General features: G+C 39.7%; 1 protein-coding gene and 1 non-coding gene across 6 annotated transcripts in view; both read left to right on the forward strand.

The window, feature by feature from the left end:
- The first annotated feature begins 77 nt into the window (after nt 1–77).
- CCAR1 (cell division cycle and apoptosis regulator 1) overlaps nt 78–14,289 on the forward strand; it is a 28,002-nt gene continuing 13,790 nt past the window's right edge. For 2 of the 5 annotated variants that reach the window (XM_010714281.3, XM_010714285.3), the window contains exons 1-13: nt 78–221; nt 4,995–5,167; nt 5,745–5,789; nt 6,444–6,476; nt 7,412–7,605; nt 8,116–8,230; nt 8,313–8,505; nt 9,709–9,841; nt 10,189–10,350; nt 10,763–10,988; nt 12,016–12,129; nt 12,963–13,129; nt 13,845–14,055. In XM_010714281.3, the coding sequence (XP_010712583.1) occupies nt 149–221; nt 4,995–5,167; nt 5,745–5,789; nt 6,444–6,476; nt 7,412–7,605; nt 8,116–8,230; nt 8,313–8,505; nt 9,709–9,841; nt 10,189–10,350; nt 10,763–10,988; nt 12,016–12,129; nt 12,963–13,129; nt 13,845–14,055 (1,839 nt within the window). In that variant the 5' untranslated portion in view covers nt 78–148. The remainder of the gene's footprint in view (nt 222–4,994; nt 5,168–5,744; nt 5,790–6,443; nt 6,477–7,411; nt 7,606–8,115; nt 8,231–8,312; nt 8,506–9,708; nt 9,842–10,188; nt 10,351–10,762; nt 10,989–12,015; nt 12,130–12,962; nt 13,130–13,844; nt 14,056–14,289) is intronic. The other 3 variants (XM_010714282.3, XM_010714284.3, XM_010714283.3) reach the window with 3 other exon arrangements.
- Nucleotides 12,748–12,811, forward strand: LOC116216915. Its single transcript, XR_004160586.1, has one exon. It is a non-coding gene; the product is annotated as a small nucleolar RNA SNORD98 (small nucleolar RNA).

Here is a 14,289-nt window from a genome sequence, read left to right on the forward strand (position 1 = left end):
CGCGGTGCCGCGTGCTGGCGGGCACTGAGCGCGTTTCTTTTTCTTTTTCTTCTTCTTTTGTTTACGTGTGTTTCAAAGCTCGCAGCTGCGCTCTGTTCTCGTAGGTTGCGGTTCCAGAAGCTAGGCGCCGGGAGCTTTGCCTTTCGCCATGGCTCAGTTCGGAGGACAGAAGAACCCTCCGTGGGCCACCCAGTTTACAGCCACCGCCGTGTCCCAGCCAGGTCAGTGACTGCACGGCATCTACGCCGGGCTCCCACGGGCGCGCAGCCCCGAGAGGTGGCAGCGTTCTGTATGAACGGCTCGTGCTGGCAGCCTCCCACACCGTACAGATGCTTAAAGATATTGACTTAATATCGGCTGCTCCGTGAGGGGGATGAGTAAAATCGCAGATGGATTTCTATTGATTCTCAGGGTTAGTAAACAAGGTATCGAGTTATTCCATATCCAGTGGTGTGTAAATCACACCACGCTGCTCCATGTTAAGTAATGTCAGCCCCAGTAAGGCACTGCTGTTCTTGAATTGCTGCCAGAGTTTCATTTCCAGGGCAGCCTAAATTGGTGCTTACAAAGTAATTCATCTTATTAATACAGAAGGCATGCTTTGTGCAGTGAAGATGTCTGTGAAGTTTGCTACTTGGTGGGGAGCAGCTGTATATATGTGTGTGTCTGCATGTATATCTGTATATATTTAATGCCAACCTAGAACCCAGAGATATCTCCCTGCTGGTAACGGGGTGTCCTTTTGCTTTACCTGAGAGGCCTCTTTGCTTGCAGCACGGTATTTTTGAAAACCTAATAAGCTATATTTTTCCTCATTTCTCTGAATAACTCATGCTTACCTCATTCAAGTGGTGCCACTCCTCTGAGAAGTTGCTTACCAATGGGCAAGGGCAGCTGTAGCGAGCATGGGAGAGACAGATAATGCCTTTGGTTGTGGTGTCTGACTTGGTGCCACCTTGGAGCAATTGAAGGACAGCAGCCTTGGGGCTGGGGCCTTCTCAGCAGCCAGTGCATCAGGGAGGTGGGTACAAGGCTGGCCTGAGGGCTGGCTCCATGCTTCTATGGAGGGAAGGCCACACAAACCTGGAGGGAGTAGCTGGCAGTCATCTTACATCCCCCAAGGTGAGGACTAGAAGGGGCCCTGGGCAGACGGTGGGTGGAAGGTGGGCACTGGAGGCACAACCTGACTTCTGATCCCTAGTCCTGTTCCTGCAGCTCTACCCTTTGGCTAGCCTGCTTCTCAGCCTCCTTCCATTAAATGAAGTGCAGAATTTAATTGGGATAGGACCATCAGTTGCTGCTGTGTGAGGTGTTCCACCAGTTAAATGAGGACAGGGAATCTCCAGGGATTTTCAGCTGTTCATCTAATCCAGGAACACCTGATGCTAACATAACAGCCACTGAAGACTAATGTTTAATTGCAATTCTGCCACCTTCTTGCAGTGTTTCCACTGTCCTTCATGATCACTTGAAAGCATTTAGCTCCTTACATCGCTCTCTGTGGTCCCTTCCTGTTCCTGCTGCTATATACAGTTGCCACGTCTGTGTCCTCTGTCGTTCTTGTCTTTATTACTGACTCCAGTCACTGGGATACTGCCACCCTGCTCCATTTATAGTGCTCATGTACACAGAGTTCCCTTTTTTATTGGCTGTCCTGATTTGTAACAGGGAGTGCAAGAAACCTTTCTGAAAAACATGTGCTCCTTGGCCTCTTGAGAGCTGAAGCACTTCAGCTCTGAGCTGCAATTGAGCAGCCCCCCTTCCTGCAGCTTTCAGCATGGAGGTGTGCCTGCCTGTCTGCTGGGCTGCTCTGCTGATGGGGGGTGCTGACTGGCATGTGGTGCATCTCACCTGCAGCTGAGCTCAAGAAGTTGTGCAGGCTGGCTTGAGTAAATCTTTATGTTCATGAACAGATTGAAAAAGAAATACCAACGTTCTGTAAAAGCTGTTAAACAGATTTATGAATGGCAGCTGTTTTTATTGGAGTGTTGGGCTCCTTCTCCAAAGCATCAGGGTGCTTGCATATTGAGGAAAGAAGTCCTGATTTTCATAATGCAAGCTGTGTGATATGGAGCTTTTCCTAAATTTTGGTCACAAATGGCGACTGATTATATTGCAAAATCAATTTGATTGTTGCAAATAGATAATTTCAGGAGGATTTTTTTTTTTCTCTTGCTGACTTTAATAGTGTGTTGGCCATTTCTGGTGAAGAAGTCACTATACTAGTTTGGACTTTAATTATTAAAGTACATCACTCTAAGGTAGTTGTAGGGTTACATACCACGTAATGAAGTGTCCTTGGGATTGTTCTGGGACGATTAGTTACTAATTACTGTCTGTGCCTCTGCTGTTAGAAGGCAAGTAATTCCAGAGGCCAGTAAATGCATGGTGAGGAGAGAACTCTGACGAGCCATGTAGTGAAGTTGCTGCTCTAGTGGAATGGTTTTGTGCATTGCATATCTGGAAACAGAATGAAGTCCCTGCTATCCTAGTGCTTCAGAATAGTTAAAGCATAGATCGTATCTATTGCAGAAACTTAAAAGGTAGGAAATAAAAAATGTGAAATTTCTAGATAAAACAAAGTGCTTGTTCTGAGTACTTCTAATTCATGTGATGATGCATGAATTCCTCAGATACCTTCCTGTTCTCTCAGTGTGTTTTGTTGGTGGCACGGTGTTTGGCACGTGCTGTCTTCGGGATTGAGATGTCCCCCTTGTGTTTTGGAATCTGTTTTTGTGGAGCTGTGGTCCCGGGGAAGTCCTGGCTGTGTTGAGTTCTGGGTGACGAGTGTTGTCTTCATTGCTGTATCGAGATCTAATGCAACAGTTGTGCCTTGTTGTTGCTGGTGGCTGCTATAAGATGACTAAGAAAAGTGTTGGTGAAGGACAAGTGTTTGATGAGAAGTCACATTTGCTGCCAATTCTGAGAGGCATCCAGAGCCCTGGGTAGGCAGGGTGCTTATTTACTGTAACACACAGATCTATGTCACTTACCTCTGGAATTGAGAAGCAGCAAGAGGAACTCTTAAATATTGCTTTTAAAAAAATAAAAAATTTGTTTGTAACAACACAAATTTCTGTTAGATAAAAGGATGTTTGAGCTGCAGCTTAGGGCTCAGATTTGGCCATAGGTGATTTAGAATACAACTTTAGAGTGAATGGTGGAGCTAATGTAGTCAAACAGATTCAAAGGTAATAGCATTAAGTGAACTCATGTGCTAATAGGAATTTTTGTTCAGCATTTGGAAGTGAAAGAATAATGCATTGGTGGTTTGTTTGTTTGTTTTTGTCCTGAATGAGCCATCAAAGTAATATTACACAAGAAAAGTGGAAGTTATTCCAGGATAACATAAGCAGAGCATTTTGATTAGATCTAGAGTCTGTTTGAGGTGCGTTAGAAAGGCATTGGTGAGAGCATGCCTCTGGCTGGTCAGAAACTCGGGTTGTAATTGGAACTGGCAGAGGGAGAAGCAGCAGTAGGTGTGAGGATGGAGGCAGTGCAGGGCCTATCGTGGGAGGAGCCCCATGTTTGGCTTACTTGGCTTCTGAAGCAAAATGAACATTGGAATTTTCCAGGGGGAAAGTGGCATCATATTGGAAATACTGTGATTCTGCTGTATTGTAGAATGATTTCACTGTTAAAATAGTTTTACTTCCTGGAGTACTTATGTGAAATATTTTATATAAATCATAGCAGTGATCATTATTTTCATGGTTCTTAATAGATTTCTTACAGATTTCATAAGATGCTTAATGCCATCAACTTGTTTTCCAAGTATTTTTACCCTCCTGCAGAGAACGGTGTAGCAGAGGGGATTGCCTCATTCAGAATTTGTTATGCTGATTACAACACCTGTGTATTTTCTGTTGGTCACTAAGCACAAAGCAGTCTTACTGAATCTGTGGGTCAGAAGTGACAGCTTCATTTGGGGTCAGTAGGAACAGTGTGGAGTGTGAATCTTAATATCATTGTGTCTTTAGCAGCCCTGTTCACCTTGGATGTTCTGAAGGTGGCTGGCTGACCCGTTTTTGCTGGCAGCATGCTTCGGTGCCGAGCTTCTCTTTAGTTCTGTTGAAGCATGTGAACCAGACTGATAGCTTGCTTAAATGATACTTGATCACACAGTTGAACATAGCTTGCTTGACAAACTTGTGCTGTAGGTGGAGCGGGTTTCCAGATGGGTTTGCATTTCTTTACTGAGATTTGCATTCTACAGTGTTTTCTGTACCTAGCAGTTGCTTAAAGGAAACATAATCGTTGGAAGAGACAAACCGCATGGATAGCTGCTGCTTATGATTTACTTCATATTCCACAGTGAATTAAAAGCTGATGTGACAATAAAATTATTACTTTTTCCCTTCTGTACGGTGTGGATTTGTGCAGTACAGACTGGAGACAGCGTGGCTGGCTCCCTTTATGCATGAGGAGTGATGAAGCTCCCTGTTGTTACAGGGCTGCTCACTCTCTACCAGCCCCCACAGCTATGAAATTCAGCTTGCTTTGGGACAAAGACAGCACTGAGTGAAGTGAAGCCTTGTGCGTTTATAGAGCACACGTCCTATAAACCTCAGCCTCAAAGCTGCTGCTACAGAAAGGATTTCTCGCACGCTCAGAATGAAATGCTAATTGATTGCTGCTCTCTTCTGCACATTCTCATTGCGCTCATCCAAAGCCTGAAACACGCTGCATCTTTTCTTGAATGTATGTCTTGGGAGCAGACGAGAGACGGGGCTGATAGTTGCTATAGCCATGCAGTCACATGCAACTGGAGAGAAGGAAATTCAAGTCTCTGTGCCTATGCTGTACTGTACATTTAGTAAAAGAGAGTGTGTAGCATGATCCCTTATGCTGTTTTTTTTTCCCCTAGTGGGATTATCTACTTCAGGAGCTTGACGCAGGAGTAAAGCATCACATATACTGCGTCTAATACAACTGCAAGAAAGTGAATCTGTTTAAAGCCACTCCTAGTGCTGATGTCTGCCTTCTCCTTTCAGCTGCTCTTGGTGTGCAGCAGCCGTCGCTGCTTGGAGCCTCTCCTACAATATACACCCAGCAGACGGCGCTGGCCGCGGCAGGGCTGACTACGCAAACGCCAACCAACTACCAGCTAACTCAGACGGCCGCTTTGCAGCAGCAGGCGGCAGCTGCAGCAGCTGCCTTACAGCAGGTAAAGAACAGAGCGTTTGTGGTTGTTGTTAGGAACTTAGAAATATAAAACACTTTGTGAAGCAGAAGTATGTATAAGGAAAGAAAGTGGGGAAATATTTACCTTTGTTTTGTAAACTTGTTTAAAAAACAAACAAACAAACAAACCAATAGGATCGTAGGTCTGCAGCTATTGACAGATGAATTGGGGAAGGTGGGAATTTTGGCTGTGGAGGTGCTGACCGTTGACTATGGAATGCAGTTCAGGAAAAGGAGTTCTGCCACACCTAGGCTGAATATCTCAAATTGCAAATATCCCCAGTAACCATATGTAACTTATGACTTGATGTCATTTTGCATGATTTCATGCAGATTCTACTATATGTGCTAATGTAAAGCTTTGGCTAGGAAGTCCTGTCAGAATCCAGTCCAATGATGAAGAGTATTATAAAAGTAGCACATATTGATACTATTTCTATATTCTGTTGTTACATTTGAATAGTTTTTATCTCAAACATGTCTAGCAGTTAATTGAATTTGATATTTTGGGCCTAATAATACTTCCTGTTCATGAAATATTTTGCTTTTATCTGTTTCAGCAATATTCACAGCCTCAGCAGACTCTCTATAGTGTACAGCAACAGGTTTGTCTGTTTCTTACTGTGTACATCACAAACTTGAAAAATAATGTTGGTTGTGTCTATTGTAGGAGTTGTCTACAAAAACATTCTCACATGGGAAGTTATTAAAGTAACATTTTGTGTAGTGAAAGAGAGCTTGAAGTTTACAAACTTGGAGAGATATATCCAGAACGGAAGCCTGCCTACCTTAATGCAAAAAGAAAATAAAACATACACACTATTCAATGTGTACACGATTCTTTCTAAACTTTGCTCTAATCAGGGCCGTGTATTTTAACTGCTGGAAAGATGCTGTCCAAAAAAAGTTCCCTTTTACATATTTCATGGTCTTTGAATTTACAGGACTTTGAAAAAGACTAACAGGACAGGGGATTACAGGCCTAAGCTTCTCCAGCTGCCAAAACTTTTTTTTATATTCCTGTTAAATTTCAGTTACAAGGAAACGTCTGCTTACTGAATAAATCTGGATTGCACAATGTTACAATTAACCAAATGAACACAATTTTATGAATATGCAAACTGCTTAAATGACCAAATCCCCAAAGGACTCTTAGTGATTCAGATTAAGCAAAAACTGCTCTTACTTGTAAAGAGGAGGTGGAATTGTACAGTTTCCTTAAGCATATAAAATTAATTTATAACTTTATTTATTTTAAGTTGCAGCAACCTCAGCAGACCATTTTAACTCAGGTTAGTTTGGTTTTATTGTTTGGTCTTCACCCCCAAACACAGATAATGCAAGAGCACAAATTTCTGACTTCCTGAGCATTTCAATCTGTAAAATGAACTAATATGAGTGGACATCTTATTGGTATAGATTTATTTTATCCAGATGTTAAAATATGCATAGCCTTGGTTTCAAAAGTTTAATGGCAACTGCTTTTCCTTCATATTGAAGGAAATGTATGTTGAATACTTTTTTTTGTTTGAACTTCAAGTATTCAGTTGTTTTGCAATAATGGGGAAAGTGCTTTAAGAGGAATTTAACTTTGTGCTAACCTTATTGCAGTATGAATACTAGAGGTCTACAAAGAATCTTGCTGAGCTTGAGAAAGTTGAACATGCAACCATTTTAACACTTTCCTTGGTTTCTAGTACTGTTTACACTTAACATAACCATTCTTAGAAAAAAATGAAGTAAAAATAGTTTACTTAATTTCAGTGTTTTACTGTGTTTTAATAAGAAGACAAGCACTTAAATTTGTTGAGTTAGAGAAGGGTTCTGTTAGCCTCAGCCTTTAACCAACTTGGAATAAATAGTTAGGATACAACTGGGGAGCGATCTGTAAGCATGTGTTACTAGCAGAGTTAGCATTTCTCTCTCTTCAACCCATTGGGTTACTTGTAAACAATAATGAAGTCTTCATTTTTTTTTTCTAGACAATGTTAATATTTTGAGAAAGTTGACTTTTTTAAAGGATAAAGCCAGACTCCATTCAAAATAGATAATCATCTTCAAAAATAAAAAATAATAAAAAAATAAAGACTTCCACCTTCTGAAAATCTCTGTTCAGAATAGTTGCTCTAGAGATTTCATAAGCTTTTCTCTACATGGGTTAAAAACTGTTCCTTGTAGACATATCATCTGGTTATGGGATTCATAGTTTTGTTTATTTTGCTTACAGCCAGCTGTTGCACTACCTACCAGTCTTAGCCTATCTACTCCTCAGCCAGCAGCCCAGATAACTGTTTCTTACCCAGCGCCCCGCTCAAGTCAGCAGCAAACGCAACCGCAAAAGCAGCGCGTCTTCACTGGGGTTGTTACTAAACTGCATGATACATTTGGTTTTGTGGATGAAGATGTCTTTTTTCAACTTAGGTAAGGTGTAAACACTTGTCTGCTGATGTGTTCTGTGCTGCCCTTGCTATATAAAAGGTTTATGTTACTGCATTATAATTCCGTGACTCAACTCACGGTGTCTACAGTTAGCTTTTCTCAGTCAGCACTGAGTCAGATGCTGAGTTAGTAGACAGCAGGTCTGAGTTCCTTGCATGAATTTTTGAGTTTTCTTAATGCAAAATCCAAAGTTAAAAGATGCAGAAGATAGTGAGCTCCTTATAATATGAAATTGCAGAATTTGTGGGTGATTAAATGCATATATTTTGCTATCTGCCTATCTTAATACAGTATAGTTGAGGAATTTGTGTTAGAGCCAAAGACAGGTATTAAATTCTTTTGTGTACTCCAAATTGAATGTACCTGTTCTTCCTTTAAGCCTTCTTTGTGAACTTATATCTGCTTTTCCCAACTTCAAACGTAACTTATAAATGTAAAAATAGTTTCTGTAGCTAAATAAGACTCACAGTATGTTTATTGCAATATTTGCAGTGCTGTTAAAGGAAAGACACCTCAGGTGGGCGACAGAGTATTAGTAGAAGCTACTTACAATCCTAATATGCCGTTCAAATGGAATGCACAAAGGATCCAGACGCTTCCAAATCAGGTAGGAGGGTTGCCCAGTGTATCTTTTACTGACCTCTTCTGGTTTAAGCACCTTCACAACTCATTTTCTTTTCTGCTATTAGAACCAGACACAGGCTCAACCGTTACTCAAGACACCTCCGGCAGTTCTTCAGCCCATTGCGCAGCAGACGGCATTTGGTGTTCAGGCACAGCCTCAGCCACAGTCCTTGTTGCAGGCGCAGATATCGGCAGCTTCAATCACACCTCTGCTTCAGACACAGCCTCAGCCATTGCTGCAGCAGCCGCAGCAAAAAGGTGCTCCTTCAGCGTGCTAAGCTTGTCCTTACTGTGCTTAGTGTGATTTTTTTTTTTTCTGTCAGTGCGAAGTCTGAAGTAACAGTTAAAGTAATGTGGAAAGAATCCCACAGAAGGGCAGGTTCATAATTTTTCAGTTAGAACATGCATCTTTTTGCAACTGTATGCATGGCACATTGCCTCCTCTACTAGCTCAAGAGTCACCTGGTTAGTGACATTCCTACAGACTCTTGTCACTCCTACTAAGATGTCATAATCTGAAAGCAAATTTGGTATAGTTTTTGTTCTGATACTTCTGCAGAAAACAGGGAGAGTTGAAAATTGTGGTAGTGTTGTTCTTCAGCACCATTTGGAATGTTCAGCAGAGTCAGGTTTTGCATAATGGTGTTGTTAAAACTGTTATTTCTATATTAGAGTTTTATTCATTTCAGCCAGCCAAATTGACATTTATGAAAAAATAAAAATTATTGAATATGGCAGATCTGAAACCAAGTCTGTTGTGATATCACTTGATCTTTGGGTGGCTGACAAATCAGTAATAGAATTGATGATAAGACAATCAAGGCATTGTCTTCTTACCCACAAGAAAAGCAAGGAGAGGACATCATCTAAGCAGAACTGTTTTGGATAAGTGTTTATTACAGTCTAATTGGTCCTGGTTGTTCATCAGTGTTTATTTGCTCTATTTATAATCAGTTAAGTGTGTATTGTCTTGAGCCAGCAGAATTATATGTTCGGGAATTGATACACCAGGATAATCAGATGATATAAGAGTAATTTTTATGAGAAGCTAGTTCCTATTCATAGGTAAAAACATCGTAAATAAGTTGTAGGTTTTCTTTATTTTTTTGAGTATGTGATATACCCATCTTAAAAACGTTACTTTTCTAAGAGAAGATTTAGGTATTTACTAGGGTAACTACTATATGCTTAGATTTGTATTAACTTCTGTATTAAAAATATACTTTTAAAGCAGTTTTGCTTCCTGAAATAAATTCTAGAGGCTAAATTTGTATCGGTGAAGAAAAGCAAAGGTCTCTTGAGTTTCTTGGTAAGGACGATGTTAATCAGTAGATCAGTTTGACTCGAGATGTTTTAGAAAACGTACACACACACAAGGAAAACAACAGTAAAGTGGCAGTGTTTTTAGGGACTTACTCAGTGTCCTCTGCTACGTACTGATTCTGTTTGTTTTTGTTCCAGCTGGTTTGTTACAGCCCCCTGTCCGTCTAGTTTCACAGCCTCAACCGGCTCGAAGATTGGACCCACCATCCAGATTTTCCGGGAGGAATGACAGAGGAGGAGATCCTATGCCAAATCGAAAAGATGATAGGAGGTGTGCTGTTGACAGATCTTCATAGTCTGCTCTGATTATAATTTAGTCGAAGAAAGCCGAGCTGCTTTCTCTAGGCTGGGACAGTGATATGCACAACTGTTTTTAGCATTAGATAATAATAACATTAGTTAAATGGAACTCAGTGAAGAGTTCTTACCTGTTTGAAATAAAATAATTGGATTTATCAGCCTCTTTTGTAAAGAAATTCCTCATAGCGTTTTTTCAGCATACTCTCCTTTCCCTCTTGTGAGTCATCCCTGAGAAGTCTAGCTTCCTTTGTGGTACAAGCTTTTTGTGTTACAGATGTGCTTTGCATGTTGCTATCATGTATGCATTTTCTTTTAAAGCCGTGAGAGAGATCGGGAGAGACGTCGATCTCGGGAGAGATCCCCGCAGAGAAAGCGCTCCAGAGAGAGGTCGCCTCGACGAGAGAGGGAGAGGTCGCCCCGAAGACCACGACGTGTTGTTCCTCGTTACACAGTTCAGTTTTCTAAGTTTTCATTGGACTGGTACGTTTATAACACCAGCTTTTCACTTAAAGATATCATTTTAATAGTGGGCACAAATTACTGGGCAGTGGGAAGTGTCAGCAAGTGTATTTAGTGAATGTTATGATTGCAACTTCAAAGTAGCATCCAATAAATACATCATGGCTGAGAATTGTGAGTGAAATTTTCTGGGCTCCCTGTTAACCTTTTGGTGTTAATGCAAATTGAATTTATAACCTTATTGTTTAATGAGTATTCCCTAGTTTGTAGACACCTTTATTAGAAGGATGTTTAATAGTTGTTTTTTAATACCTGACTGATTAGATATATTACTCTTTAAGATGTCTCCAGTTAAGAAGTATGTTCATACTTATAATTATGTGCTTTTCTTACACTTTTTATTGCTGTACCTTTCAAATACTGTTTGTTTCAGCCGCAGCTGTGATATGATGGAGTTGAGGAGGCGTTACCAGAACTTGTATATCCCAAGTGATTTCTTCGATGCTCAGTTTACATGGGTGGATGCTTTCCCAATGTCTAGACCATTTCAACTGGGAAACTACTGTAACTTCTATGTAATGCATAGAGAAGTAGACCCTATAGATAAAAACGCTGCTGTCCTCGATCCACCTGATGCTGATCATCTGTACAGTGCTAAGGTTTGTAGTTTCCAGTGTTACAACTGCTCCTTAGATTTTTTTTTTTGCCAATACAGTAAGAAAAAATACATATAACTGAACTGGGTTTTTTTTTTATTTGAGCAAAATACAGTATTTTAAACCTTTTAGTAAACAGCTAGTAGATTGAACTTGAAGATTTATGATGGAAATTAATTGGTTTTTCTGTTACTAGAGCTGTCCTAAATCTTGTTTTTATGGAGATACTTTTGTATTCTCTGCACCCAGGAAACAAAGCTGCAGGATCTTTGAATGCATCTCTTAAGCAATTTTTATCTGAACAGTTTCTAAAACCCTTTCCTTTGATAGCTCTTCAATTAAAATAAGTCTGAAATTTCTGAATCTATTAGGTTTAGAAACAAAACTCTATTTTAGAAAGTCTTAATGTACTGACTGTTTAAAAAAAATATATATATATGGAAGCCTTGACTAAAATATCAGGTGTACTGTTTTTTTTTTTCATTCTACCAATGCAACTCCTTCAGAAAGTTGAGCTTTAAAATACAATCTTTAAATGAGAAAATAGCTTTGTGTTACATAATATTAAGCTATTTAGGTTATTAAGAAAGCTTGCTAGATTTGGCAGGGCCAGTGGGATGCTAAGAAGGTGCAGATGAACGTCAACCAGCTCTTGGGATTGCAACAAAATGGGAGAAGTCTGTTACTTAAACCAGGAATGTACTGAGTACTTCTCAGTATAAGCTATTTGGCATATAGTAGAAACATGTGAAGAAGAACAGCAGTCTGCATGTTACTTTATATGCTTTCAGTTTATTTTTTTTTAAGATCACGTGGGATGCATATGGAATAGTGAGGGACTGAGAGAAGTCTTTGGCAGACATTTTAAGCTGAAGTTCTGTGATTTCTATTTACTTTTTTCTGATATTTTGTGATATTAAGATAAGCATAGGGGGTGTGTGTGTGTGTGTGTGTGTGTTCACAAGTTTTGGTCATTGTTTACCATTTATACTGGGAGACCTTCACAAGACTGACCTGATTTACACAACAGGTGATGTTGATGGCTAGCCCTAGTATGGAAGATCTCTATCACAAGTCCTGTGCTCTGGCTGAAGATCCCCAAGAACTTCGTGATGGATTTCAGCATCCTGCTAGACTTGTAAAGGTAAATATGCCAGATACTCTTGGTAATGACGGTTGTTATGCCAAAAAAGGAAGAGTTTATAAGCAGTTAAGTGACTTCATTTTCACTCTGAAAAGATCTAGTTTGGATATTACTTCTCTTTCCAATTTAGTGGAGTCTTATCTTCATTGCTTTCACATTTACTGTTTTCTCACTCAACATAGGTGTTTGGAGAAACCTATTTGTATTATTAACTTTGTTATCTTTTTTTTTTTACAAGTGTTTAAACCTTTTTAAGGTCTCAGCTGTGACGAGAATACAAATGAAGCAATAGTTCATTAACTACTGTAGTGAAACTTAACAATTGTTAAACTGAACAACCTGTAGGTGCTATGATATTTCAAGACAACATACTTGTTGTTTTTCACTTAAACGCCATCCTAAAACCAGTGGGAATATCGAATTTGTAGATATAATGCTCTTGTGATCTTTTGTAGCTGTGCTTTATCACTTCTAAGCAGGTACATCTGTAAATACATGCATCAGAATTAAGACACCATTTAAATTAGAATTTGTTTTCTGTGTTAGAAAGGTTTTAATTGCAGAGGAACAAGCCTCTACCGATAAGGAAACTTGATGGAAAGTCTTGCAAACAAGAATGAGTGATGATGTTTTAAACCTATTCCATTTCTGAAATAGTCTGTGGAAAAAAATAACTGAACTCTTTCTTGACTGACTTCCATTTTCAGATTTCAAAATAATTTGAGAGTTTGCTCATGGATTTCAGTGTGTGTGCTATGAAATATTCTTTACGCTTTGGGAAGATGACTTTTTACCCCTAGCAGGGGAACATTCAGAAGACTCTTTCTGTCTAGTTTTTAGTGGGTATGAAAGGCAAAGATGAAGCTATGGCTATTGGAGGACACTGGTCCCCATCACTAGATGGACCTGATCCAGAGAAGGACCCCTCGGTGCTGATAAAGACGGCTATTCGTTGTTGCAAGGCTCTTACAGGGATTGACTTAAGTGTGTGCACACAATGGTAAGTACTGTATTGCAAAGTAAAGTAGAAGTATTTTTCTGTTACGAAAAAATAAAAAATAATTATTAAAGGAAAAAAAAGAAGACGGGAAAACTTTTTTTTTCCTTGCCAGCTGCTGCTGGTAGTGCAGGTAAACTTCTCAAAGGGTGTTCTGTTTCATAATAAGTTTGATTGGTGCCTACTTTGCTGAATAATGTATTAAGGACTCATTAAAGATTCTGAATTTATTCTGACTTGTTATGCTGTAATTTTTATTGAATGTGTTGAAAATGCTTTTCATTTTGTACATAGCTGAAGAAGATCGCCAAGAGAACTTCATTTCATTGTTCTTTTGTAAATACTTAGCTGTTGGTTATATAGCCATATTTTCTCTTGATGAGTTTATTTGTCCTGTCAACGTGATTTTATTAATATCACAAAAATGTCTGTTGTGTGCTAAATTTCACATACTTCATTGCCTCTTATCCGCATATTGAACCTGCGTGTACTAAATAAGAAGTATGAAACAGGATTTTGTTAGTTGTCTTCCTTTCCAATTGCGATGCATCTTTACAAACATGCTGAAAGAGAAAATATGGCTTCCATAATTTTTTTCTTTAGATAAACTTCAAGGTCTTGCAGCAAAATTTCTTTACTTGATGTGCTACAAGTGATCTAGGCTCTTTAAAATGTATTGTAGAATTTTTTTTCCAACATGCTTCTTCCCTTGCAACAGGTACCGTTTTGCAGAGATTCGCTACCATCGCCCTGAGGAGACGCACAAGGGGCGTACAGTTCCAGCTCATGTGGAGACAGTGGTTTTATTTTTCCCGGATGTTTGGCATTGCCTTCCCACCCGCTCAGAGTGGGAAACCCTCTCCCGAGGATACAAGCAGCAGCTGGTCGAGAAGCTTCAGGGTGAACGCAAGGAGGCTGATGGAGAACAGGCACTGAACGCTAATCCCTTTTTCTATTTCTGCTTCTCACAGGCACAGGAACACAGGCACAAAATGCACATCACATACTACACAACATACATACATAGGAAGAACATAACTGGTAACAATGACTGGTAAACCAGCTTTCAGCAGTGTAGTGAATGTTGGTTTTTATTTTTATTTCAGCTAGTTTACTAACTTTAACTGTGTATGCCGATATCACAAATGGAATTAAATTGTGCT

This window comes from Meleagris gallopavo, chromosome 8, assembly GCF_000146605.3.
Source record: "Meleagris gallopavo isolate NT-WF06-2002-E0010 breed Aviagen turkey brand Nicholas breeding stock chromosome 8, Turkey_5.1, whole genome shotgun sequence".
Classification (NCBI taxonomy): domain Eukaryota; kingdom Metazoa; phylum Chordata; class Aves; order Galliformes; family Phasianidae; genus Meleagris; species Meleagris gallopavo.